The sequence below is a fragment of the Capricornis sumatraensis genome, chromosome 1 (assembly GCF_032405125.1).
Source record: "Capricornis sumatraensis isolate serow.1 chromosome 1, serow.2, whole genome shotgun sequence".
In the NCBI taxonomy this organism is placed as follows: Eukaryota; Metazoa; Chordata; class Mammalia; order Artiodactyla; family Bovidae; genus Capricornis; species Capricornis sumatraensis.
Window position 1 is genome coordinate 238,631,767 of NC_091069.1, and position 27,200 is coordinate 238,658,966.

Here is a 27,200-nt window from a genome sequence, read left to right on the forward strand (position 1 = left end):
CAAAAACAGCCTGAAAGCAATTAATAAGGTGGCAGTCACACATACATATCAATAATTACTTTAAATGTGAATTCAGTAAGGTCTGTAATCAAAAGATACAGTAATAGATAACAAATTTCTATTTATTTATACCAATAAAAGTAATATATTCTGTATTGAATTCTTCAGTATAGTCATTGTATTCTTCAGTTTCAGAATTTGTTTGGTCACTTTGTTTTTTGTTTCTTTGTTGAACTCATTTTGTTCTTGTATTTTTTTTCCTGATACATTAGTTTTTTATCTGTGTTCTCTTATAGCTCTCTGACCATCTGCAGAGTAATTATTTTGAGTCTCCTTGTCTGTCAAAGATCTCCTGAATCTACCAGTTATTGTAGGCTTACTATGTTCTTTGGTAGAGATACATTCCCCTAATTCTTCATAATCCCAGTTGCTTTGTTTTCATGTCTGTTCATTTGAAGAAGCAGTTAACCTCTTCCAGAATATATAGACTGAATTTGATAAGGGTCAGCCTCTCACCTGTGAGTGAGAGTACACTGGCACATGCTGTGACCCTGGGTATGGTGATGCAGGGTGCCAATGTGGGGAACATGTGGTAGTTTGGATCCCTGTGGGCAGGCATGATGTGTACTTAGCTCAGGCCACTGGGCTACACACCATTGACAACTGTGTGGTTCTTGCTCAGCACTGAGAGGAACCTTGTAGTAGTTCTTAGCAGTGCCTTCACTAGGGATTTATCAGCTAGGGACCAAGGTAGGCTGTTGTAGAGGCCAGTTGCAGTCATACATACAGTGATGAGGGCCACTGCAGACAACAAGGATTCGTGCTCACTATCGTCTCCTTGGCTAAACTGGAGTTCCTGGCCATCAGTGTCATCATCTGTGGTTGCACACACTCTGCCCACATGTGCACACTGCTTTGAAGGCTGCCAGAGGTCATTGGGCTGGGTTGTGCAGTGCACAGCTTGGAGTGGCTAAGTATAGGTGGACTTGTTGGTATTGGCCAGTGACAGGAGGCAGGGCCTTTTCTGGGCCCACAAGAAGCTATGGGGTGCCTTCGTTGTAGGTGCTCTCGCTGGTGGCTGTGTATCCCTCCCATCCCTTCTGTGCATGCTCACTGCACGGGAAGCCAGTGATGGATGTCAGTCTGGTAGTGCACAGTTGGAGGGACAATCCCTGAGCATGAACACAGTGGTCTGGTTCAGTGTGGGGAGGTGGTATTAGGCTGATATTTTGCATTTGTGCAGCTACAGCAGCCCCAGTTGGCTGCAGGTGTGGCTGTCTGGCTCCTTGGTGGGTAGAGATTCAGGGGGCTGGCATCTTAAACTCTCACAGCTGTAGAGAAGTATAACAAATTATAATCTTTCTTCCCCCCCCTCCATTGTGTGTGTGTATGTTTATTTCTTTATTTTATATATTTATAAGATATAAAATATCCTTATTTATAAAATAGCCACTGTAGTGGCCAAGTGTAGGTTTGGTATTGGCAGGAAAAGGTTACAGAGAGGGACTCAGGCCGTTGACATCAATGAACACAAACACAAATAACTTTGGGGGAAAAGCTGGCAAGATCTGTAGGGGTCTACAGTGACTATGCTGGCCTTTGCCTTTCTCATTGGTGAAATTTGCTGAGTTTGTCTGAAGAGCTGTTCTCTGTGAACTGTGATCCCTCTGGCTGCTTCTCTGTTATTCGTTGTTCATAGCTGGGTCAATAACATCTCAGGTGGCTGGGCTTGGTGGAATGAAACCAAAGCCGAACCTCTGTACAATGCACTGTGAAGCTGGGGAAGCTGGTCAGTCACCCCACACTCCTTTTTTTGGCAGGAAGAGTTCTTTTTAGCTGTGGAAGATTTCTTCTTAGCACTGAAGGGTGCCAGTTTGGGGGATGGGATGATGCAGGCAAAATGAATTTAACCTTCATTTTCTGCTAATGTGAATGTTCTCAGTTTTGTTGTTCTTAAAACTTCATAAGTGGACTATAGAGATCTCCTGGATCTTTTTTTGTTCTTGGATAGCTGTTCAGTCATTGGTTGGTTTGTTTTTTTAAAAAAGATTCAGTTATTTATATATGGCTGCGCTAGGTCTTCCTTGCTGCTTGAGTACTTTCTCTAGTTGCAGTAAGCAGGTGCTACTTTTCATTGGAGTGCGCGTGCTTCTCATTGCGGTAGCTTTTCTTGTTGTAGAGCATGGGCTCTGTAATTGCAACATATGGGCTTAGCTGCTCCGCAGCATATGGAATCTTTGTTCCTCGGGCCTGGGATGGAATCCATGTCCCCTGCTTTGGCAGAATTCTTAACTACTAGACCACCAGGGAAGCTCCAGACATTGATTTTTATGGGATGATGGAGAAGCTGGGTTTTATTCCAACCAACAGGCAGTTTTTCTTTCTTTCTTTCTTTAAATATATCATTCTATTATTCACTGCCTTTTATTATTTTCTATGAGAAGTGTGCCATATATCTTATCCTTTTATCTCATGTATGTACCCTATGGTTTTTTTTTTCCTCTTTATAAAATGTTCCCAGCTATTTAGTTTTGAGGTACCTTATGAAGTTTTTATTTTATCCTCCTCTTCACCTATCAGCCAAGACCCTGTAAATTATGACAAGTTGTATCATCCACATGCTTGTGTCCATACTTGGTAATGTCTCTAACAGTTATCAGTCTGCCAGTCTAAGAAAGGCTTATCGTTTTGGAGTTAACTTTAGATTCTTAGGATGAGATGATTGGATGGCATCATCAACTCAGTGGACATGAATAAGCTCTTGGAGATAGTGAAGAATAGGGAAGCCTGGGGTGCTGCATTCCATGGGGTTGCAAAGATTCAGACACAACTGAGCAACTACCACCACCATTGTATTTTCTTTATACTTTAAAAACCAAATCTACCAGACGCTAATGTGTTGAGAGAGAGTTGTTATTTACACCAGGTTTTAATAAAGGGTCTTCCCCTTAAACATAGAAGGAAATATGATTGCTTCTCAGATCACTAAAGAAGAGAAATGTTCAATCAGAATGGGTTAAAATAAAAGGGCTGATAAGATCTAGAATTGGTGATACGTGGAGCTCTGAATATCAGTATCGTATGTTGCTGGAGGAAGTATATACCTGTTTTGGAAAATAGTGTGACATTGTATACTAAACCTCAATATATATATATTGTTTGTTAATAGGTCTGCTACTAGGTATGTATACAGCAGAAAAAACATTTATGTGAGGATATGTGTATAGTTTGTGTTCATAATAATTTTATTTGCAATAGCCCTAAAATGGAAACAACTTCATGTACATCAATAGTAAATTGGATTATAAGATAAGTATGTTAAGTCAATGAAGCGCTGTCCAGCAGTACAAACAAGGAATTACTAATAACACATAGTAACATGACTGAATCTCACTGCTAAAACATTGAAATAAATCAAACACAAAACATAATAGTATTGACATGAATTTCAAAAGCATATCTATTGTTAAGGACTAATAATTAAGCTATTTGCTTGCCAAATGGTTACTAACTAGAAGGGAACATGGGGCAGCCTGTTTTGGTTCTGGAGGTGTTTTTTATATTTGCATTTTGGTTATGGTTATACAGGTGCATGTATATGTAAACTTTCATCAAGGAATATCTTAAGATTTCTGGATTAATTATACATAGTTGTAGCTAAGTACAGAAATAAAAGTTTACTTAAAACTTTTAAAAAAGTAATTTTTATCTATTTCCTGTGCTTCCCCTTCACCCCCAGCAAAACTCTCAATAGTTACGCCTGGTAGTATGCTAAGTGGAATTACATTAAATTTATCTAACAATTTGGAAAGACTTTCTTGATGCAGCATGAAGCTTTTTTAATATGGAACTTATTTAAGTCATTTTCTATAACCTAAAGGTGGTTTTATAATGTTCTTCATTAAAATTTATGTAGTCCTTTGATTTGTTTTTAGATGATTTTAGTTGTGAGCAGCCTTCTCAATCCATTTATATTTCATAATATTGCTAATGTTCAAATTTGATTTTGTACTTTTATCTTCTGTCAGTTGTAAAATTTTTAATTAATCTTTATATTGCATTAGTAGAGACTCAGTAGAAAAGGAGAATTGTCCTTATTGATATTTTACTAATTTTTGCATAAACTAAAATCTTTAAAATATGTGTTAAATGCTTAGGGATACATCCTTGCCTCATTCTTCTTAGAGCTGAAAAGTGTTAAAGTTTCCACAAGAAATCTGTTTTGGCCTTTGTCTTTATGTTGTTTACCAACATATCACATAAGCCCAGTTTTTCTAGATATGTTTTTATTAAGCATGGCTCCAGGATTTTTATCAGATACCTTTTGAGATCTGGTATTATAATCATTTATTTTTCTTCTTTACGTTGTTGATTAATTGAATTGAGTTCCTAATATTGAATCGTCCTTGTGTGTAGGGAAAAATGTATTGTATTATATATGGTCTTAATTTTATATTATATATATAATTTAATATATAATATATATGTGATTTAATTAAATAGTTTTCTTGTTTAAATAGCTACACATAGAAAACCAATAATTTATCGAAAATTCATTTGCTGTAATGTCAATTAAAATTTTTTTCTTTCTTTTTTTCTCCCCCCCCCCCCCAACCCCCCCACAGTCTGTGGTCGATGACTGGATTGAATCATATAAACAAGACAGGGACATTGCACTTCTGGATTTAATCAACTTTTTTATCCAGTGTTCAGGATGTCGAGGTACAGAATGTTGGAATAAATGATGTACACTGAGACTTTGTCAGTCCAGCAGTTTCAAATTTACTTTACCTTGTGTTAATCATTTTATAATTCATTCTGGAATTAATTGCTAGTCTTTTGTGGTAAAATTATTTTATTTAAAAATATTTCTCTTTTTCCAACTTCAGTTTTACTCATAACAGATTTCTGAAATTTTAATGTTTTGAAGGAAATCTGAAATTAAGGATTTTGTGAATTGACCTTTTAGATCACAAGATTTTATAGTTAATGTTTACTGATATTATTTGTATCTGTGCTCTATGTTGTAAACTGTGCCAGTTGCTAACATTCATTATTTTGAATCCTCATCTTGTAGATGAAGTGCTTGAATATGAAAATCAGGTTTAAGTTTATCATCATTTGCAATCCATAGACAATTTGTTAAAAAGTGAAGTTATTTTAATCATATTAGTAGGTAACTGATAGAGACCTTTTTTCTCTAGAATAAATATTAACAGGTTAAATTGTACTGTATGGGATTACATCAGTTGGTAAACACCATTCTTTGCTTATCAATGAAGAAAGGTGATCTTCTATTGAGGTCACTGATCAAATTGATTTCTTGAAGGCTTTCTTATTTCTGATCAAGTTATCATTCACCATATTAACGTAAGAATTTTATCAAATATTTACAAAGTACCTAGGTTATTGTTCCTAAGTGTATATATATATATATACTGTCAAGACAGTCTATGCCCCAGTAACTATTAGAATATATTTAATTTTTATTTTATTTTTTAATAATTTCTACTTTAATTTTTTAATGTCCTTTCTACTTTGACTTTATTTGCTATTTATTTATTTGGCCATGCCATGCAGTGTGCGACATCTTAATTCTCCAGCTGGGAATCCAGTCTGTTGCCTGCTGCAGTGGAAATGTGAAGTCTTGATCACTGGACCACCAAGAAAGTCCCTGTTGAGTTTTTAAAGAAGGGTGTTTAGCAAAGAAAAGGAGGGAAATATACCAGTAGTTCACTGAACTGCTCATTACCAAGAGACTAATAAAATTGGTTACAATTTAATGACTGTTTCAGCTTGGCAGTATATGTGCCAAGCTGTATGCTTTACATACATTAGCTCGTTTAATATTGGTTTGACACTTTTATCAGTCAGATATGATTTTTATTCTGTTGTTCAAGAAACTAAGGATTCAGGGCTTAGGTTAGTTTTTGGACATCATCCAATTTTTAAGTGCCGAATTCATGATTCAGATTCAGGCTTGTCGCTATCTTTAGTCTCCATGTCTAACCACAAGATGTAGTGTAGGAACGACAAGGAGGAGCTTCTGATTCAACCCAGGTTGTGTGTATGTGTGAATATGGGGATATTTGTAAGAAAGTGCATCTCAAAGGAACAAACTTGATACTGGAACTGAGGTGTTGAGTCCAAGTTGACAGTTGGTGTAAAAATTCCAGAAGAAGAGAAAGTACAGCACACTCTAGTGCATAAAGAGAGTTTGTGGCAGCAACCTGGAGCATAGAGTTAGATGAGGATTGGCAAGAGATTAGTTTATTTAAAGGAAAGTGAGTTTGTTAATTGTACAGTCTTAAACTGGGAAAGGCAATTTACTGAGTGAAGTGCTTTACATATGTGGTCTTGTCTAATCTATGTAAGTGTCCTATTAGAATGAGTTTTGATTTTACAACAAATAGTAGTCTTAAAATTTTTTGCTTTTGTAAATTGTTTGTATGGTTAAACACACACACACACACACACACACACACACGAGAAATGTAAATCAAAAAGCCTTTACTACATCTTGCTTTACCATCTATCTCCACAGAGTTACTTCTTAACTCCTTTGTTGTATATCCATCTGTCTGTCTGTATCTGCTTTATTGACTGTGCCAAAGCCTTTGACTGTGTGGATCTCAATAAACTGTGGGAAATTCTGAAAAAGATGGGAATACCAGACCACCTAACCTGCCTCTTGAGAAACCTATATGCAGGTCAGGAATCAACAGTTAGAACTGGACATGGGACAACAGACTGGTTCCAAATAGGAAAAAGAGTATGTCAAGGCTGTATATTGTCACCCTGCTTGTTTAACTTCTATGCAGAGTACATCATGAGAAACACTGGGCTGGAAGAGGCACAAGCTGCAATCAAGATTGCCGGGAGAAATCTCAATCACCTCAGATATGCAGATGACACCACCCTTATGGCAGAAAGTGAAGAGGAACTAAAGAGCCTCTTGATGAAAGTGAAAGTAGAGAGTGAAAAAGTTGGCTTAAAGCTCAACATTCAGAAAACGAAGATCATGGCATCTGGTCCCATCACTTCATGGGAAACAGATGGGGAAACGGTGTAAACAGTGTCAGACTTTTTTGGGGGCTCCAAAATCACTGCAGATGGTGACACAGCCATGAAATTAAGACGCTTACTCCTTGGAAGGAAAGTTATGACCAACCTAGATAGCATATTCAAAAGCAGAGACATTACTTTGCCGACTAGGTCCGTTTAGTGTAGGTTATGGTGTTTCCATTGGTCATGTATGGATGTGAGAGTTGGACTGTGAAGAAGGCTGAGTGCCGAAGAATTGATGCTTTTGAAGTGTGGTGTTGGAGAAGACTCTTGAGAGTCCCTTGGACTGCAAGCAGATCCAACCAGTCCATTCTGAAGGAGATCAGCCCTGGGATTTCTTTGGAAGGAATGATGCTAAAGCTGAAGCTCCAATACTTTGGCCACCTCATGCGAAGAGTTGAGTCATTGGAAAAGACTCTGATGCTGGGACGGATTGGGGGCAGGAGAAGGGGACGACAGAGGATGAGATGGCTCGATGGCATCAGGGACTCGATGGACGTGAGTCTGAGTAAACTCTGGGAGTTGGTGGTGGACAAGGAGGCCTGGTGTGCTGCAGTTCATGGGGTTGCAAAGAATCCGACATGACTGAGCTACTGAAAAGAAAGTGAAAGTGAGCGGTTGCTCAGAGGTTAAAGCGTCTGCTTAGAATGCGGGAGACCTGGGTTCGATCCCTGGGTCGGGAAGATCCCCTGGAGAAGGAAGTGGCAACCCACTGCAGTACTCTTGCCTGGGGAATCCCATGGAGGGAAGAGCCTGTTAGGCTGCTAGTCCATGGGGTCGCAAAGAGTCGGACACGATTGAGCGACTTCACTTTCACTTTCACTTTGCCTCTTTTCCAGAATCAAAGCATTCCTTTTTATGTATGTACAACAATTTATTTAACTAGTTGTCTGTTAACAGCACATTGACTACTATCTGTTGTCTTTGGCTCTTACAATGAGTAATTTCATGTGTACCTCATTTGTTCTTTGTGGCAGAATGAATATCTGTAGGTTTTTATATTTTTAATTATATTAGATATTGCCAAATTTCCTGTTATGGAAATTATGTCCATTTTACTCCTATCAGTACTATATGAAAATAATCTGTTTCTATTTGGTCTTTTTGAGAAAGTATTTTTATCAAAATTTTTTATTGGTCTTATGAATAATTTAAAAATACATCATATGATTTTTTTTTAATTGAGGTGAAATACACTTAAACAGTTAACCATTTTAAAGTGGGTGGTTCAGTAGTTTTTATCACGTAAAAACATAATAGTGTTGTACAACCACCCCTTTCTGGTATCAAAACTTTTTGTTATTATCCCAGAAGAATACTTATCATTAACTAGTCACTCCACATTAGCTCTTCCCTACAGTCCTTGGCTACCTCTAATCTTGTTTCTGCTCCTATGTTCTAGTCATTTTATGTAAAAGGAGATTGTATAGTATGTGACCTTTTGTATCTGATCTCTTTAATTTAGCATATCTTTGAGATTTCTCTGAGTAGTAGCATAGATTGATAAAATTCATTTAATTGTATGTATATATTACAATTTATTTATTCTTTCATCCATTGATACACAGTTGGAGTTGCGCGTTTTGGTTGTTGTGAATATTGCTGCTATGAATATTTATGGTCACTTATCTATTTGAGTACTTATTTTTTAATTTTCTGGTGTAAATACCTAGTAGTGAAATTGCTGGATCATATGGTAATTCTGTTTTAAGTTTTTGAGGAACTGCCAAACTGTTTTCACAGCAGCTGCACCATTTTAAATTCCAGAAATATATGAAGATTCTTATTTCTCCACATCCTCTAAAACACTTTTCCTTTCTAGTTTTAAGATTTTAGTGTCCTATGGGGTATGAAGTGGTATTTTTTTTAATGGTTTTGATTTGCATTTTCTTTATTACCAGTGACTTGGGCGACTTTTTGTGTTTTTGGCAATTTGTATGTCTTTTTTGAAGAAATGTGTATTTGAGTCCTATACTTATTTTGAAATTAGATGGGTTTTATTTTTGCTGTGAGTTATTGTATTAGATTTCTTTGTATACTGATATTAAATCTTTTATCAGATACATAACATGTAACTGTTTATAACTTGCAACTACTCCCACACTGTGGGTTGTCTTTTCCCTTTATTAAAGATGTCCTTTGATGAACAAAAGTTTTAAATCTTTGTGAAGTCCAACTCTTTTTTCATTTCTTTTGCTCATGCTTGTGGTATCAAATCTTTGAATCTGTTGCCATTTCTAAGAGCATGAAGATTTACCTCCATATTTTCTTCTGTTAGTTTTATAGTTTTAGAACTTATATGTAGGTCATTGACCCATGGTTAAGTTTTGTACTTGGATGATTTTAATTTGTATTTCTCTTACATGTGTGACTTCAGAGCCATTTTTATTTTTATTTTTTTTCAGTTTTCTGTTCATATCCCTTGCTACTTTTCCTTTTAGCTATCTTCATAGTTCCTGAAAAGGAATTTGACAAAACAGATTTAAAACATTTTAGTATATCAGACTGAGATGCATATTTCCTTAACATGTTTAAAAGAGAAAGCTCACTGTCTCTTATGTTAGTACAGTGTAATAAAAATCTAAAATAGATTCAAGTACCTGTGAACCTGTAGTAAGCAGATACTAACTAGCACATATGAAAGAAGACAGCTATAAGATACAACTATACAATATACCAGTTTTCATCTATGAGATTGAAAAATTATAAGTTATAATGTCTGTTCTTTAGGCTGTGAGGAAACAGACACTCTTACATTATTTGTTGAAATAAAAGTAGATACATAGCTCATAGATATAAATTTGACATTATCTACCAAAACTCCCTCATAGCTCAGTTGGTAAAGAATCTGCCTGCAATGCAGGAGACCCTGGTTCAAGAAGATCTGCTGGAGAAGGCATAGGCTACCTACTCCAGTATTCTTGGGCTTCCCTTGTGCCTCAGCTGGTAAAGAATCCACTTTCCATGTGGGATACCTGGGTTGAATCCCTGGGTTGGTAAGATCCCTTGGAGAAGGGAAAGGCTACCCACTCCAGTATTCTGGCCTATACAGTCCATGGGGTTGCAAAGAGTCAGACACGACTAAGCAACTTTCACCAAAACTCCATATGTTCTTATCTTTTGACCTAGCCATACTGTTCCTGGAATTTTGCCATGAAGATATATTTCCATTTTACAAAAATAAATGCACAAGGTTATTCAGTAACATATTATTTGTAGTAGTGAAATATTGGAAACAACCTAAATGCCAATGTATAGGACAGTGATTGAATAAACTATGGCAAAACTTATTCAGTGGAGCTTTTTGGCATGGCAAAAAATTATGAGGAAAAACTGTGTGGGCTAATGCAGGGAGATTTTCAGGATACATTTATTTTTTTAAGTGCAAAAGAGTGTCTAAAAGTATTCAACATTTTTAGACGAAAGAAGGGAAATAGTAGAATATACACATGTATCTGGTCACTTGACCATAAAGAAACAAAGGGAAGATAAGGCACAGAATAATAATTGCCTACCTGTAGGGTATAGTGAAGTTGCTCAGTTGTGTCCAACTCTTTGTGACCCCATGGACTGTAGCCTACCAGGCTCCTCCATCCATGGGATTTTCCAGGCAAGAATACTGGAGTGGGTTGCCATTTCCTTCTACAGGAGATCTTCCCTACCCAGGGATTGAACCTGGGTCTCCTGCATTGTAGGCTGACACTTTACTGTCTGAGCCACCAGGGAAGTCCCCTGTAGGTTATGTGTGTATGTAAATGGAGTGTAAAACTTACAGGGAATTGGGGTGGAGGGATGATACTTACTGGAATATACTTTTTGAACAGTGTTGGTTGACTTTGGAAGTTATCTTCATGTTTCATATACTCAGAAAAAAGGAAAAATCATTGAAGATGGATGGAAAATCCAAGACTTGGATGCACTCAGAATAGATGAATCATGCATAAATAACACATGCTGAAGAGTATAAAAAGTACAAACTAAAATTTGAACTCAGTGCTTATACTCCAACACTAGTGGGGTAACGTGAAAAACATATTTACCTCCTCAGATTGTCTCCTTACGAGATATGTATTATGAATAAAATGGTACTTTACCTGTAAAGACTTAATAGACACCATATGCTGCATGGTAGGCACTTATAAGAACTCAGCCTCATTAGCCTATAGTACAGAGTCTGAAACTACTCATGAGAAAACAGTGGGCAAGCTCAAGTTGAGGTGTATTTTTCATAATAACTATCCTGTACTCTGTAAGAGTGTCCCTGTCATGAAATAGAAATGGCTAAGAAAACTGTTCCAGAACTTAATGCAATATACGATCTTAGATTTTTCTTTTGACGTCAACAACATTATTGAGACGAATACTAAATTGTAAAATCAATTCTGTGAATTAGAACATATATATTATATTGTTAATTTCAGCATTCTGATCATTATTCTGTAGTAGTATTAGATTTTTGTTTGCTTTGGGGAAATATATACAGGAGTATTGATGAATAAAGGGCTATGTGAAGACGGAGAGGATTAAAAGGGTAAAATGTTTACATCTGAGAATTTGGTGATGGGTATTCAGAATCCCGTGTACTTTTCTTACAACTTTTTTGTAAATTCTAGAAAGTGAAAAATGGAAGGATGAAAAATCCTTTTAATCCCAAAGCCAACATCATGCTCAAGGGAATATAGTAGAGTAATTTTCACTGTAGTCAAGCAAGACAGAGATGCTCTTTTTCACAACTGCCAGTTAATATTATCCATATAAGCCAGCATGTTTGTGGTGAAGCCAGTAAAGTGAAGTATGTATGATCACTATTTGAGAGTAATATTGAAAGTTGAGAAATTTCAAGAGGAAGAGTTTGCAAAACTAGTAAAAACAATATAATAATTCTGAAAGAGATCAAAATGGCAGAGTATGAGGATGCTGAGCTCCCTTCTCCGTGATGGACATCTCAGAAATACAGTACATGTGTGGCTACTGTTACTGAAACAAACTGTACACTGATAGAACAGCCTTTCTGTGACCAAGATGGCAAAGAAAGATTCACACAGAGTTGAGTAGGAAGAGAGCAGAAATTATCAGTTCTGGACTTGAACCCCTAGCAAGGAGAGCATATCACAAGCTCGAGGATCCTTCCTAGGGTGTGAGACATTTGAGCTACATATTTGGCAACCCAGATTTGGGGTCCATTACCAGGAAGATTAGTCCCCTTAGCTGGTTTGAAATCCAGTAAGACTTACCATATGGCTATAAAAAACCAAGTTCCACTTGTGATGGTTGCATAAAAACACTTGTTTCTGCTCAGGAACAAGGTGGAGGAAGCAGATTTAAAACTACCTGAGACTGACTGATTTCCTGCAACTGTCCCAATTGCACACTCTGGCTTGCACTGAGTACTTGCTCCAGCCCCCCTTCCTCTCACACCACACTCTACTAGGGTGAAGGCTGCCATTGGCAAGTAGGGTAAGGACTTGGAGATTTGGAGCTAGCTCAGACTCAGTCTTATGTCAGAACAGAGAAAGGGCAGTCCAAGACTGGATGGCTTCACAGTTGAATTCTACCAAACATACTAAGAAAATCTGCCTGCCCTTCTCAAACTTTTCCAAAAAGTTGAAGAGGAGGAAACATTCCTAAGTTCATTCTGTAAGGCCACTAATGCACAAAGACTGGCCCCACCCCAAATACAAGCCAATATCTCCGATGACTATAGCTACAGAAATCTCAGGAAAATATTAGAAAACCAAATTCAGCAATCATCAAAAGGATCATACACCAAGATCAGAATTCAGCAATCAGAAGGATCATACAGCAAGAAAAGAATTCTGCCATCAGAAGGATCATACACCATGATCAAAATTCAGCAATCAGAAGGATCATACACCATGATTAAATTGGTTTTATACAGGATGCAGGGATGGTTCAGCATTCATAAATCAATATACCACATTCATAAAAAAAAATAAAATTACACAAATCATTTCAGTAGGCAGAATTCAGCATTCATTTATTCGTGATAAAAACTCTTATCAAATGTGAAAGTCGCTTAGTCATGTCTGACTCTGCAACCCCATGGACTATGGAATTCTCCAGGCCAGAATACTGGATTGGGTAGCCTTTTCCTTCTTCAGGGGATCTTCCCAACCCAGGAATTGAACCCAAGTCTCCTGCATTGGATGTGAATTATTTACCAACTGAGTTATCAGGGAAACATCAAACTTGGTATGGAGGATATATGGCAGTATAATAAGGTGTAAGTATCACAGACACACAGCTTTTAGGTTAGTGCAAAAGTAATAGCAGTTTCAGAGCCTGAATTTTAAATCATTATAATGAGGTACAACTGCATCTTTATTAAACAAAAGAGGAACCATTACAGTCAGCACATTTTTTGCCAATGAAAAATAAGTTTATTCCTGTAGCATAAATATCCATGCTTTGGGATTCGGTGAACTCTTGGGAAGCATTATCTGTGTCCTGCTGGCTATGGAAACATTTCCCTTGCAAAAAGTTGCCGAGATGCTTGAAGAAGAGGTAGTTGGTACCAGTAAGAGGTCAGGTGAATATGGCTGATGAGGCGAAACTTTGTAGCCCAGTTTATTCAACTTTTGAAATGTTGGTTGTGTGACCTGTGGTCAAGCATTGTCATGGAGAAGAATTGGGCTCTTTCTGTTGACCAGTGCTGGGTTCAGGCATTCCAGTTTTTGGTGCATCTCATCAATTGTGTGTACATGAGTAAAAAAGTCTTATATTTGTGTTTCCAAAATTTTTATTTCTGAACGTTAGGTATTAAAAGAAATCATTATAAGTAGTCTTCATTTTTTCTAAAGTAGACTTTATTTTTTATAGGAGGTTGAGGTTTACAAAAAAACTAAGCGAAAATTACATAGTTCCCATATACCATCTTTTCCCCTGTTTCACCTGTACATTCATCTTGTACATTTGTTTAAATTGATGAAAAAGTATTGATACATTATTAACTAAAGTCCTTAGTTGACATTAGGGTTTGTCCACTGAAAAAAATGCACAACCTAAAAGTTGAGAATTATGTTTTATTTTGTGAACTTGCTGAGGACCTAACCCTAAAACAGCCTATGAGATAGCTCAAAGGGACTACTCCAAAGAGGTAAGGGAGGAACCAGGATATATAGGAGTTTTTGCACCAAAAACCAAATATTAGTATTTTATTTTGTCTTGTTTTTTAATTGGAAGATAATTGCTTTACAGTATCATGTTGGTTTCTGCTGTACAAAAACTAATATAAGCCATAATTATATATAACTCCTCCATCTGGACCTCCCTCCCACCCTGCTGCATCCCACCCCTCTAGGTCATAACAGAACCCTGGATGGTGTCCATGTGTTATATAACAGCTTCCCACTAGATATTTGTCTTAAACACAGTAGTGTGTATATGTCAGGGCTACTCTGTCAGTTCATCCCACCCACTGCTTCTACCACAAGTTCATTCTCTACATCTGTGTTTCTATTCCTGCTCTGCGAATAGGTTCATGGGTACTGTTTTATCTTGATTCTAATACATGTACATTAATATACAGTATTTTTCTCTTTCTGACTTAATTCACTCTGTATAACAGGCTTTAGTTTCATCCACCTCTGTTCATCTGACTCATGTTTGTTTGTTTATGGCTGAGTAATATTCCATTGTATATACATGCCACACCTTCTTTATTGTTTGTATGTTGATGGATAGCTAGGTGGTTCCCATGTCCTGGCTAGTTAACATAGTCCTGCAATGAACATTGGGGTACATCTGTAAAAACTATGGTTTTCCCAGGTCTGGGCCCAATAGTGAGATTGCTGAGTCAGAGCGTGGTTTTAGTTCTCGTTTCTAAGGACTCTCCACACTGTTCTCCATAGTCACTGTATCAATTTACATTGTCACCAACCGTGCAAGAAGGTTCCCTTTTCTCCCCATCCTCTACAGCATTTATTGTTTGTAGATTTTTTAATGATGGCCATTCTGACTGGTGTGAGATGGTACCTCACTGTTGTTTTGATTTGCATCTCTCTAATAATGAACAGTGCTGAGCTTCTTTTCATGTGTTTATTGGCCATCTGTATATCTTCTTTGAAGAAATATCCGGTTAGGTCTTCTGCCCTTTATGGGATTGGGTTGTTTGTTTTTCTGATAATTAGCTGCATGAGTTGCTTGTTTATTTCAGAACTTGTTGCTTCACTTGCAGTTATTTTCTCCCATTCTTAAGGTTGTCTTTTCACCTTGCTTATACTTTCCTTTGCTGTGCAAAAGCTTTTAAGTTCAATTAGATCCCATTTGTTTATATTTTTTTATTCCCATTACTCTAGGAGGTGGGTCACAGTCTTGCTGTGATTTATGTGTTTTGCCTATGTTTTATAATTTACATTTTCTGAACTTACTGTGTCAGTCTTTAATCCATTTTGAGTTTATTTTTTGTGTATGGTGTTGTTAAGTGTTATAATTTCATTCTTTTACTCATAGCTGTCCAGTTTTCTCAGCACCACATACAGAAGGGACTATCTTTCCTCTATTGTATATTCTTCCCTCCTTTGTCAAGGATAAGGTGCCTATCAGTGTGTGAGTTAATCTCTGGACTTTCTGTTGTATTGATCTATCTATAGATAGATAGATAGATAGATAGATACATGTTTTTTTTGCCGGTATCACACTGTCTTGATTACTATTCCTTGGTAGTATAGTCTGAAGTAAGGACGGTTGATTCCTCCAGCTCCATTTTCTTTCTCAAGATTGCTTTGACTATTTGGAATCTTTGGTGTTTCCATACAAACTGTGATATTTTTTCTTCTAGTTCTGTGGAAAATGCCATTGGTAATGTGATAGGGAATGCGTTGAATCTGTAGATTGCTTTGGGTAGTATAGCATTCCCATCCAAAAACATGGTATATCTCTCCATCTGTTTGTGTGATCTTTTATTTCTTTCATCAGTGTTTTAAAGTTTTCATCATACAGGCCTTTTGTCCCTGTAGGTAGTTTTATTCATATATATTTTAATCATTTTCTTGCAGTGATGAGTGGGATTGTTTTCTTAATTTCTCTTTCTGATTTTTTGTTATAAACTTACAGGATTGCAAAAGATTTCTTTTTAATTTTGTATCCTATGACTACTGAATTCACTGATTACCTCTAGTAGTTTTCTGGTGGCATCTTTAGGGTTTTCTATGTATACAGTATTATGTCATCTGCAAAGAGAGACAGTTTTACTTCTTTTCCAATCTGGATTTCTTTGTTTCTTTTTCTTATCTGATTGCCTTGACCAGAACTTCCCAAAACTATATTGAATAATAGTGGTGAGAGTGTGTACCCTTGCCTTGTTGCCAATCTTACAGGAAATGCTTTCTGTTTTTCACCACTGAGAATAATGTTTATTGTGGGTTTGTCATGTAGGCCTTTATTATGTTGAGGTAGGTTCCCTATATGTGCACTTTCTGGAAAGTTTTTGTGATAAATTAGTGTTTTGTTCTGTCAGAAGCTTTTTCTGCATATTGAGATGATCATATGGTTTTTATTGTTCAGTGTGTTTATATGGTATATCACATTGATTGATTTGTGTCTATTGAAAAATCCTTTCATACCTGGGATAAACCCAACTTGATCATAGTATATGATCCTGTCAATGTGTTGTTGGATTCTGTTTGTTAGTAGTTTGTTGAGGATATTTGCATGTATCTTCATCAGTAATATTTGCCTGTAATTTTCTTTTTTTGTGATGTCATTGTCTGGTTTTGGTATCAGGGTGATGTTGGCCTTGTAAAATGAGTTTGGAAGTGTTCCTCCATCTCATTTTATGGAAGAGTTCGAGCAAGATAGGTGGTTAGCTCTTCTGTAACCATTTAATAGAATTCTCCTGTGAAGCCATCTGGCCCTGGGCTTTTATTTTTTGGAATATTTTTTAATCACAGTTTTCATTTCTGTATTTGTGATTGATCTGTTCATATTTTCTATTTCTTCCTGGTTCAGTCTTGGAAGGTTATACTTTTCTAACAGTGCCCATTTCTTGAAGATTGTCATTTTATTTGCATATAGATGCTTACAGTAGTCTCTGTGATCATTTGTTTTTCTGTGTTGTGTATTATTAGTTCTCTTTTTTCATTGCTAACTTTAATAGATTTGAGTCTTCTCCCATTTTACTTGATAAGTCTAGCTAGTGGTTTATGAATTTCATTTATCTTGTCAAAGAACCAGCTTTTAGTTTTATTCATCTTTGCTGTTTTTTTTTCACTTCTTTCCACTGTAATTTTCATGATTCTGTTCTTTCTACTGACTTTGGGGTTTTTTTCGTTCTTTTTTAGTTCCTTTAGTTGTTTACCTTACTGGCATCCCTTTGTATGTTATCTGTTGCTTTTCCCTTGCTGCTTTCAATAATTTTTCTTTGTGTTAATTTTTGTCAGTTTGATTGATATGTGTCTTGTTGTATTCCTTTGTAGCTCAACTGGTAAAGAATCCACCTGCAATGCGGGAGACCTGGGTTCGATCCCTGAGTTGGGAAGATCCCATGGAGAAGGGAAAGGCTACCCACTCCAGTATTCTGGCCTGGAGAATTCCAGGGACTATCCAGTCCATGCGGTCGCAAAGAGTCAGACACAACTGAGTGACTTTCACTTCACTTCACTTGTTGTATTTCTCATGTGGTTTATCCTATTTGAGACTCTCTGAGTATCCTGTACTTGGGTGGCTATTTCCTATGTCAGGGAAGTTTCCAATTATAATCTCCTCAAATATTCTCTCATATCCATTTTTTTTTCTTCTTCTTCTGAGGCCCCTGTAATTTATATGCTTGTGTATATAATGTTGTCCCAGAGGTCTCTGTAACTGTCCTCATTTCTTTTCATTTCTTTTTTGTTTATTCTGCTGCTGCTGCTGCTAAGTCGCTTCAGTCGTGTCTGACTCTGTGCTACCCCAGAGACTGCAGCCCACCAGGCTCCCCCTTCCCTGGGATTCTCCAGGCAAGAACACTGGAGTGGGTTGCCATTTCCTTCTCCAATGCTTCAGTTATTTCCTCCATTCTATCTTGCAGCTTAGTTACTTGTTCTTTTGCCTCAGTTATTTTGCTATTAGTTCTCTAGTGTAGTGTTTATTTCAGTTTTTGAGTCATTCATCACTGATTGTCTGTTCTTTAGTACTTCTAAGTTCTTGTTAAACATTTCTTGTATCTTCTCTATCAGATCTCCATTCTATTATCAGTGCCTTCCTTCTGTTTCCCAGATTTTAAACCATCTTTGCTGACATTACTCTGAATTTTTTCTCAGATAGACTGCCTATTTCCTTGTTGGTTTCTTGTTGGTTTTTACCTTTCTCCTTCATCTTCTGCATATTTCTCTGTTTCTCATTTGTTTAACTTAGTGAATTTAGGGTCCCCTTTCCATAAGCTTCAGGGTCATAGTTCATCTTGTAGCAGCTCGGCCCAGTGGGTTGGGTTTGGACCAGTTCCTTGTGTAGTCTTCCTAGTGAGGGGTCTTGTGCCTGTGTTCTGTTGGGTGTATCTAGATCTTCTCTTTCTTATGGACAGTGCTGCTTCCACTGTGTGTTTTGGGGAGTCTGTGAGTTTAGTATGGGTATACACAGCCTGGCTGCTAATGGGTGGGGTTCTGTTCCAATTTTGCTAGTTGTTTGGCATGAGGCTTCCAGCACTGGAGCTTGCTGGGTGTTTAGTGGAACCAGGTTTTAGTGTTGTCAACTAAAAGGATGCACAATGTGAGAGTTCCAAATTAAATTTTATTTGGAGCAAAATGAGTATAGTGGCCTGGGAGATAGCACCTTATACAGCTCTGATAAACTGCTCCAAAGAAGCTATGGGGAAAGGTCAGTATGTAAGATTTTGGTGAAGGGAAGTTAAGTGCAATCAAGTGCCTGCTTTACAAAAGGTTTTCTGCTGGGCACAAGGAGCTGATGTCATCATGAAGGGATTTAGTGATTTTCTAGATGTGAAAAGATACAAGCATTGGAATCTTAAAGTAGTTCCTGAAAATATCTAACTATCTGAAGACCTGTTCCACCAGTTTCCCTGAAGCAAAGTGCCTCATTCTTCACCCTGAATTCCCTCAGGAGCTATTGAAGGTCAGTAGCTGCAACAGCACAGACAGGGTTCAATCACCATGAAGCAGATGACAAAAGCCCTTGTTATTCACTTGCTGCCAAATGCTTTTGGGAAGTACCAGTTTGTAGTTGTCAGGCAAGTGCTGGTGTGTAGTTGACAGTGTTGAGATGGAGGCCTTTTGGAGAATTCTTGAAGCCGTTTACCTTGGATTGGGACTTGAACCCATGTGCTGGGACTTGAACCCATATGCTGGAACTTGAACCCAGCCAAAACCCATCTTGGGACTTGAACCCACGTGGTTGGACTGGAACCTGGCCAAAACCCTGTTTGGGACTTGAACCCGTAAGACTGGAAATCTAACCCACCCAAAATCCATGGTACCTGGTTTCAGGACCTAATGAAGCTCAGGTTCTTGATGTCTTATCTCTGAAAGAATTCAGTGAGACAGACTGATGGGTAAGAACTGGGATTATTCAGATTCAGAGAGAAACATACTTCACAGATACAGTGTGGGACATTCCAGAGAGCGAGTGCAGCTACGAAATGTGGCCTGGTTAGTTTTTATAGACTGGGTAATTTAGTATGCCAGTTACTGGGAGGATTATTCCAGCCATATTGGGGCAGGGGTGGAGATTCTTGGTCTTTTGACAGTGCCTTAGGACTGTCCTTGGTATCTCTAATTTTCCTGAAGAGATCTGTAGTCTTTCCCATTTCATTGTTTTCCTCTATTTCTTTGCATTGATCACTGAGGAAGGCTTTCTTATCTCTTCTTGCTTTTCCTTGGAACTCTGTATCCAAATGGGTATCAGTTCAGTTCAGTTCAGTCATGTCCAACTCTTTGTGACCCCGTGGACTGCAGCACACCAGGCCTCCTTGTCGATCATCAACTCACGGAGTTTACTAAAACTCATGTCCATTGAGTCAGTGATGCCATCCAACCTTCTCATTCTCTGTCGTCCCCTTCTTCTCCCCTCTTCAGTCTTTCCCAGCATCAGGGTCTTTGAAAATGAGTCAGCTCTTGGCATTAGGTGGTGAAAGTATTGGAGTTTCAGCTTCAACATCAGTCCTTCCAATGAACACCCAGGACTGATCTCCTTTAGGATGAACTGGTTGTCTCTCCTTGCAGTCCAAGGGACTCTCAAGAGTCTTCTCCAACACCACAGTTCAAAAGCATCAATTATTCAGTGCTCAGCTTTCTTTATAGTCCAACTCTCACATCCATAGATGACTACTGGAAAAACCATAGCCTTGACTAGACAGACCTTTGTTGGCAAAGTAATGTGTCTGCTTTTGAATATGCTGTCTAGGCTGGTCATAACTTTCTTTCCAAAGAGTAAGTGTCTTTTAATTTCATGGCTGTGTCACCATCTGCAGTGATTTTGGAGCCCAAAAAAATAAAGTCTGACACTGTTTCCAGTTTCCCCATCTATTTGTCATGAAATGATCAGACCAGATGCTATGATATTAGTTTTCTGACTGTTGAGTTTTATGCCAACTTTTTCACTCTGCTCTTTCACTTTCATCAAGAGGCTCTTTAGTTCTTCACTTTCTGCCACAAGGGTGGTGTCATCTGCATATCTGAGGTTATTGATATTTTTCCTGGCAATCTTGATTCCAGCTTGTGCTTCATCCAGCATGGTATCTTGCATGATGTACTCTGCATATAAGTTAAATAAGTAGGGTGACAATATACAGGATGTATCCAGGATGTCTGGCTCTAGGTGAGTGATCACACCATCATGATTATCTTGATCATGAGGATCTTTTTTGTACAGTTCTTCTGTGTATTCCTGCCCCCTCTTCTCAGTATCTTCTGCTTCTGTTAGGTCCATACCATTTCTGTCCTTTATCACACCCACCTTTGCATGAAATGTTCTCTTGGTATCTCTAATTTTCTTGAAGAGATGTCTAGTCTTTCCCATTCTGTTCTTTTCCTCCATTTCTTTGCATTGATCGCTGAGGAAAGCTTTTTTGTGTCTCCTTGCTATTCTTTGGAACTCTGCATTTAGATGCTTATATCTTTCCTTTTCTCCTTTGCTTTTCGCCTCTCTTCTTTTCACAGCTATTTGTAAGGCCTCCTCAGACAACCATTTTGTCTTTATGCTTTTTTTTTTTCTTGGGAATGGTCTTGATCCCTGCTTCCTGTGCAATGTCATGAATCTTGGTCCAGAGTTGTTTAGACACTCCATCTATCAGATCTGATCCCTTGAATCTATTTGTCACTTCTACTGTATAATCGTAAGGGATTCAGTTTAGGTCATACCTCAATGATCTGATGGTCTTCCCTACTTTCTTCAATGTGAGTCTGAATTTGGCAATAAGGAGTTCATGATCTGAGCCACAGTCAGCTCCCTGTCTTCTTTCTGCTGACTGTATAGAGCTTCTCCATCTTTGGCTGCAAAGAATATAATCAATCTGATTTTGGAATTGACCATATAGTGATGGCCATGTATGGAGTCTTCTCTTGTGTTTTGGAAGAGGATGCTTGCTATGACCAGTGCGTTCTCTTGGCAGAACTCTACTAGCCTTTGCCCTGCTTCATTCTGTATTACAAGGCCAGATTTACCTGTTACTCCAGGTATTTCGTGACTTCCTACTTTTGCCTTCCAGTCCCCTATAATGAAACGAATATCTTTTCTGGGTGTTAGTTCTAGAAGACCTTGTAGGTCTTCATAGAACCGTTCAGCTTCAGGTTTTTCAGCATTACTGCTCGGGGCATAGACTTGGATTACTGTGATACAGAATGGTTTTCCATGGAAACCAACACAGATCATTCTGTCATTTTTGAGACTGCATCCAAGTACTGCATTTTGGACTCTCTTGTTGATCCTGATGGCTACCACCTTTCTTCAAAGGTATTCTTGTCCACAGTAGTAGATATAATGATCATCTGAGTTAAATTCATCCATTCCAGTCCATTTTAGTTCACTGATTCCTAAAATTTCAATGTTCATTCTTGCCATCTACTTTTTGACCACTTCCAATTTGCTTTGATTCATTAAACTAACATTCCAGGTTCCTATGCAATATTGCTCTTTACAGTATTGGACTTTACTTCCATCACCAGTCACATCCACAGCTGGGTTGTTGCTTTTGCTTTGGTTCGATCTCTTCATTCTTTCTGGTATTATCTGATCTCCAGTAGCATATTGGGCAGTTGCCGACCTGGGAAGTTCATCATTCATTGTCTTATTTTTTGCCTTTTCATACTGTTCATGGGATTCTCAAAGCAAGAATACTGAAGTGGCTTGCCATTTCTTTCTCCAGTGGACCACGTTTTGTCAGAACTCTCCACCATGACCCGTCCCATCTTTGGTTGTCCTACATGGCATGACTCATCGTTTCAGTGAGTCAGACAAGGCTGTGGTCCATGTGATCAGACTCGTTCATTTTCTGTGATTGTTGTTTTCAAGAAAACAATAGAATGGGAAAGACTAGAGGTCTTTTCATGAAAGTTAGAGATACCAAGGGAACATTTCATGCAGAGATGGGAACATCTCAGCTTGAACATCTGGAAGTTTGCGGTTCACTTATTGTTGAAGCGTGGCTTGGATAATTTTGAGCATTACTTTACTAGCATGTGATATGAGTGCAATTGTGTGGTAGTCTGAGTATTCTTTGGCATGGCGTTTCTTAGGGATTGGAATGAAAACTACCCTTTTCCAGTCCTGTGGCCACTGCTGAGTTTTCCAAATTTGCTGGCATATTGAGTGCAGCTCTTTCACAGCATAATCTTTTAGGATATGAAATGGCTCAACTGGAATTCCATCACCTCCACTAGCTTTGTTCATAGTGATGCTTTTTAAGGCCCACTTGACTTCACATTCCAGGATGTCTGGCTCTAGGTGAGTGATCACACCGTCATGATTACCTTGGTCATGATCTTTTTTGTACAGTTCTTTTGGGTGTTCTTGCGACCTCTTAATATCTTGTGCTTCTGTTAGGTCCTGGAGAAGGAAATGGCAATCCACTCCAGTATTCTTGCCTGGAGAATCCCATGGACAGAGAAACCTAGTAGGTTACAGTCCATGGGGTCACGAAGAGTCAGACACGACTGAGCGACTTCACCTTCACCTCTGTTAGGTCCATACCGTTTCTGTCCTTTATTGAGCCCATCTTTACATGAAATGTTCCCTTGATATCTCTAATTTTCTTGAAGAGATCTCTAGTCTTTCCCATTCTAATTTCCTCTATTTCTTTGCACTGATCACTGAGGAAGGCGTTCTTATCTCTCTTTGCCATTCTTTGTAACTCTGCATTCAAATGGGTATATCTTTCCTTTTCTCCTTTGCTTTTCACTTCTCTTGTTTTCACAGCTATTTGTAAGGCCTCCTCAAACAGCCATTTTGCTTTTTTGCATTTCTTCTTCTTGGGAATGGTCTTGCTCCCTGTCTGTCCTGTACAGTGTCACAAACCTCCATCCATAGATCATCAGGCTCTCTGTCTGTCGGATCTAGTCCATTAAATCTGTTTCTCACTTCCACTGTATAATCGTTAGTGATTTGATTTAGGTCATACCTGAATGGTCTTGTGTTTTTCCCTTCAGACTTAAGTCTGAATTTGGCACTAAGGAGTTTATGATCTGAGCCACAGTCAGCTCCCGGTCTTCTTTTGCTGACTGTATAGAGCTTTTCCATCTTTGGCTGCAAAGAACACAATCCGTCTGATTTCCGTGTTGAGCATTGTTGATGTCCATGTGTAGAGTCTTCTGTGCTTCCTCTTTTTATGTGTTTTGTCTCCACCTACCCCCTCCCTTGAGCCTGTCCTATGCAAATTGGGATAGCCAGGAAGGAGTTGAGTTTGGTTCACCTAAGGTTTTCATTCTCATGCTTGGATTGTCTTTTTTTCCGTTTTCACAGGCTTTTTTCCTTTCTTTGTCTTGTAGCCACCACCATTTTGGACTCCTTTTTCCTATTCTGAGTACCTAATGTTCCCCCCTCAAGAGATAGGAGGGCCAATTCTTTGGGAATAGGAGCACCGAGGTCTCTCTGGCAACTTCCTGCTGAGCTGGTACAGCAAGGGGTGTTGGGCTTCCTCCCAACCCTACTAGTCTCAAGCCTCAGGGTCCTTATGGCAGGGCCCGTCTAAGGGTGAGTGATAGATATTTTCCCCAGCCACAGGTAGTTATATATATCCTTGTTGAACTAGCAGTTCACTTTGTAGCTTGTTGACCTTAGAAGAGAGAAAATGACTTTAAGAATTTACCTTGATTTGTGGAACTGTTTCCAGGTTCCTATGCAGTTCTGTTCTTTGTACCATCAAATTTTACTTCCATCACCAGACATATCTACAACTGAGCATCGTTTCTGCTTTGGCCCAGCCACTTCATTCTTTTGGTGGCTGTTAGAAGTTGCCCTCCACTGTTCCCCAGTAACATATTGGACACCTTCAGACCGGTGGGACTCATCCTTTGGCGTCATATATTGTTGTTTTTTAATGCATTTCTTGAAGTTCTCACAGCAGGTGAGCTGTTTGTCTTCAGTGGCTTTAAACAGCGTGGCTCATGGCTTAAAGTTACCTGCAAGTCCCTTTGCCATGAAGGAAGTGATCTGTGAAGGGGAAGTATACTGCTAGTTTAACCTTAATCTAGAGGTTAAGTTCTTTGAGCCCCCACTTCATGAACGACTTATTTCCCCTGATGTTTCACTTTAGAATCCTGAGTTGTAGGTTCAGCAAGTGTTATGAGAGAAAGGTGATTTTGGTGTTTTTTCCTTATTTTGGATTTCTACTTTTAGTTATTCATCATAGTAATACTTTTTTACAACTTTTATAATGTTTCAGATGCTTTTCTAATATTTTGCATATTTTTGGTAGCATTTCAAAGATTTCTGTTACTAATATTGTTTAAAATAGCACATAATCAGGATTTGTATGTATCAGTTAAAAGTAACTTCTTTCCTTAAAGAATGATAAGTGTCCCAAGTGTCCAAACAACAATATATGACACCAAAAGATGAGTCCCATGGGTCTCAAGGTATCCAGTATGTTACTAGGGAACAGTGGAGGGCAACTACTAGTAGCCACCAAAAGAATGAAGTGGTTGGCCCAAAGCAGAAAGCCTCAGGTGTATATATAAATATAACTAAAATTTTTTAAATTTTCACAGTTTGAACATATTTTATATATTCATCTTTTATTTTGTTGTAAATTAATTTCTACTTTTATGTACTTTAGAATCTCTTGGGACTAATTATAAGTCTAAACTCATTGTTATTCTCATGTTTTTGAAAGAGTTTTTGAATATAGACTTATATAGGCTATTGTATTGGATAGAGTACTGTTGAAATCACAGATAATTCTGAAAGGTTTATTGTTGATGAGAAACTGTTGGATGTGAAGAGAACATGATGAATATTATTAAAATATGGATAGAATTGAACCTGAAATATTTTGTTATATATTTGCCTTTCTTTTCCATTGGCTTCCTGGATATGAGATATCAAATTTTTATACCTTCACTTAGCTTTTAAAATATTGCAGAAATCACCCAAATGTATTCAACTGATTAAAAAAAATATATATATATATATATATATATAAAAAGATGCAAAAGGAGTTAAATCGAGAAATACCTTTTCAGTAAATGGTGCTAGAGCAAGTGGATGTTTATATGTAAAAAGTGAATTTTAACACAGAGCTTACTCCTTTACGCTAAAATTAACTCAAAATCGATCCTGTAAAGTACAAAACTGTAAACTTGTAAAAGCAAACATAGAAGAATGTCTCCATGAACTTTGGTTAAGTGATGAGGTTTTTAGATATAACCATGAAGAATGTGATCCCTGGAATGAAAAATTTGGCAAGTTGGATTATATTAAAAGAATTTTTTCATCCCGTAGAAGATCATGGTTAGAAAAGCAAAAAGCAAGTCACAGGGCTTCCCTGGTGGTTTGTGGTAAAGAATCTGCTCACCAGTGCAAGGAACATTCCTTCAATCCCTGATCCAGGAATATCCCACATGCCATCACAGCTATTGTGCCAGTGGTTAGAGCCCACAAGTCACAACTACTGGGCCCACATCCCTAGAGCCTGTACAGGTTCCATAAAAACAGAATCCACCACAATGGGACGCTCATCCACCACAAAAAAGAGAAGCCAGCACAGCAATGAAGACCCAGCACAGTGAAAAATAAAATAAATAGATTAAAAAAAAATTTTTTTAAAGAAGTGTCACAGAGTTAGAGGAAATATTTGCAAAACACATACATGATAAATCATTTGTATCCAAAATATACAAATATCCCTTAAAAATCAATAATAGCAAATTAAACAGTTGTGTTAAAAGTGGGTAAAAGATCTTAACAGATATCTCACCAAATAAAATACACAGATGATAACTGAGCATGAGAAAAGACACTCAACGTCCTTTGTCATTCAGTTCAATTCAGTTCAGTCGCTCAGTCATGTCTGACACCTTGCGACCCCATGAATCGCAGCACACCAGGCCTCCCTGTCCATCACCAGCTCCCAGAGTTCACTCAAACTCACATCTATCGAGTCGGTGACACCATCCACCCATCTCATCCTCTGTCCCCTTCTCCTCCTGCCCCCAGTCCCTCCCAGCATCAGAGTCTTTGCCAGTGAGTCAGCTCTTCGCATGAGGTGGCCAAAGTACTGGAGTTTCAGCTTTAGCATCATTCCTTCCAAAGAAATCCCAGGGCTGATCTCCTTCAGAATGGACTGGTTGGATCTCCTTGCAGTCCAAGGGACTCTCAAGAGTCTTCTCCAACACCACAGTTCAAAAGCATCAATTCTTCGGTGCTCAGCTTTCTTCACAGTCCAACTCTCACATCCATACATGACTACTGGAAAAACCATAGCCTTGACTAGATGGACCTTTGTTGGCAAAGTAATGTCTCTGCTTTTGAATATGCTATCTAGGCTGGTCATAACTTTCCTTCCAAGGAGTCGCTCAATCATGTCCGACTCTTTGTGACTCCATGGACAGTAGCGTGCACCAGGCTCCTCCATCCATGGGATTTTCTAGGCAAGAGTACTGTAGTGGGTTGCCATTTCCAAGGAGTAAGCGTCTTTTAATTTCATGGCTGCGATCACCATCTGCAGTGATTTTGGAGCCCCCCAAAATCAA

General features: G+C 38.1%; 1 protein-coding gene across 2 annotated transcripts in view; it reads left to right on the plus strand.

The window, feature by feature from the left end:
• The window catches only part of STAG1 (STAG1 cohesin complex component), a 322,933-nt gene that overhangs the window by 62,795 nt on the left and 232,938 nt on the right, over positions 1 to 27,200 (plus strand). For both annotated transcript variants that reach the window (XM_068987932.1, XM_068987933.1), the window contains exon 4: positions 4,626 to 4,722. In XM_068987932.1, coding sequence (XP_068844033.1) covers positions 4,626 to 4,722 — 97 coding nt within the window. The remainder of the gene's footprint in view (positions 1 to 4,625; positions 4,723 to 27,200) is intronic.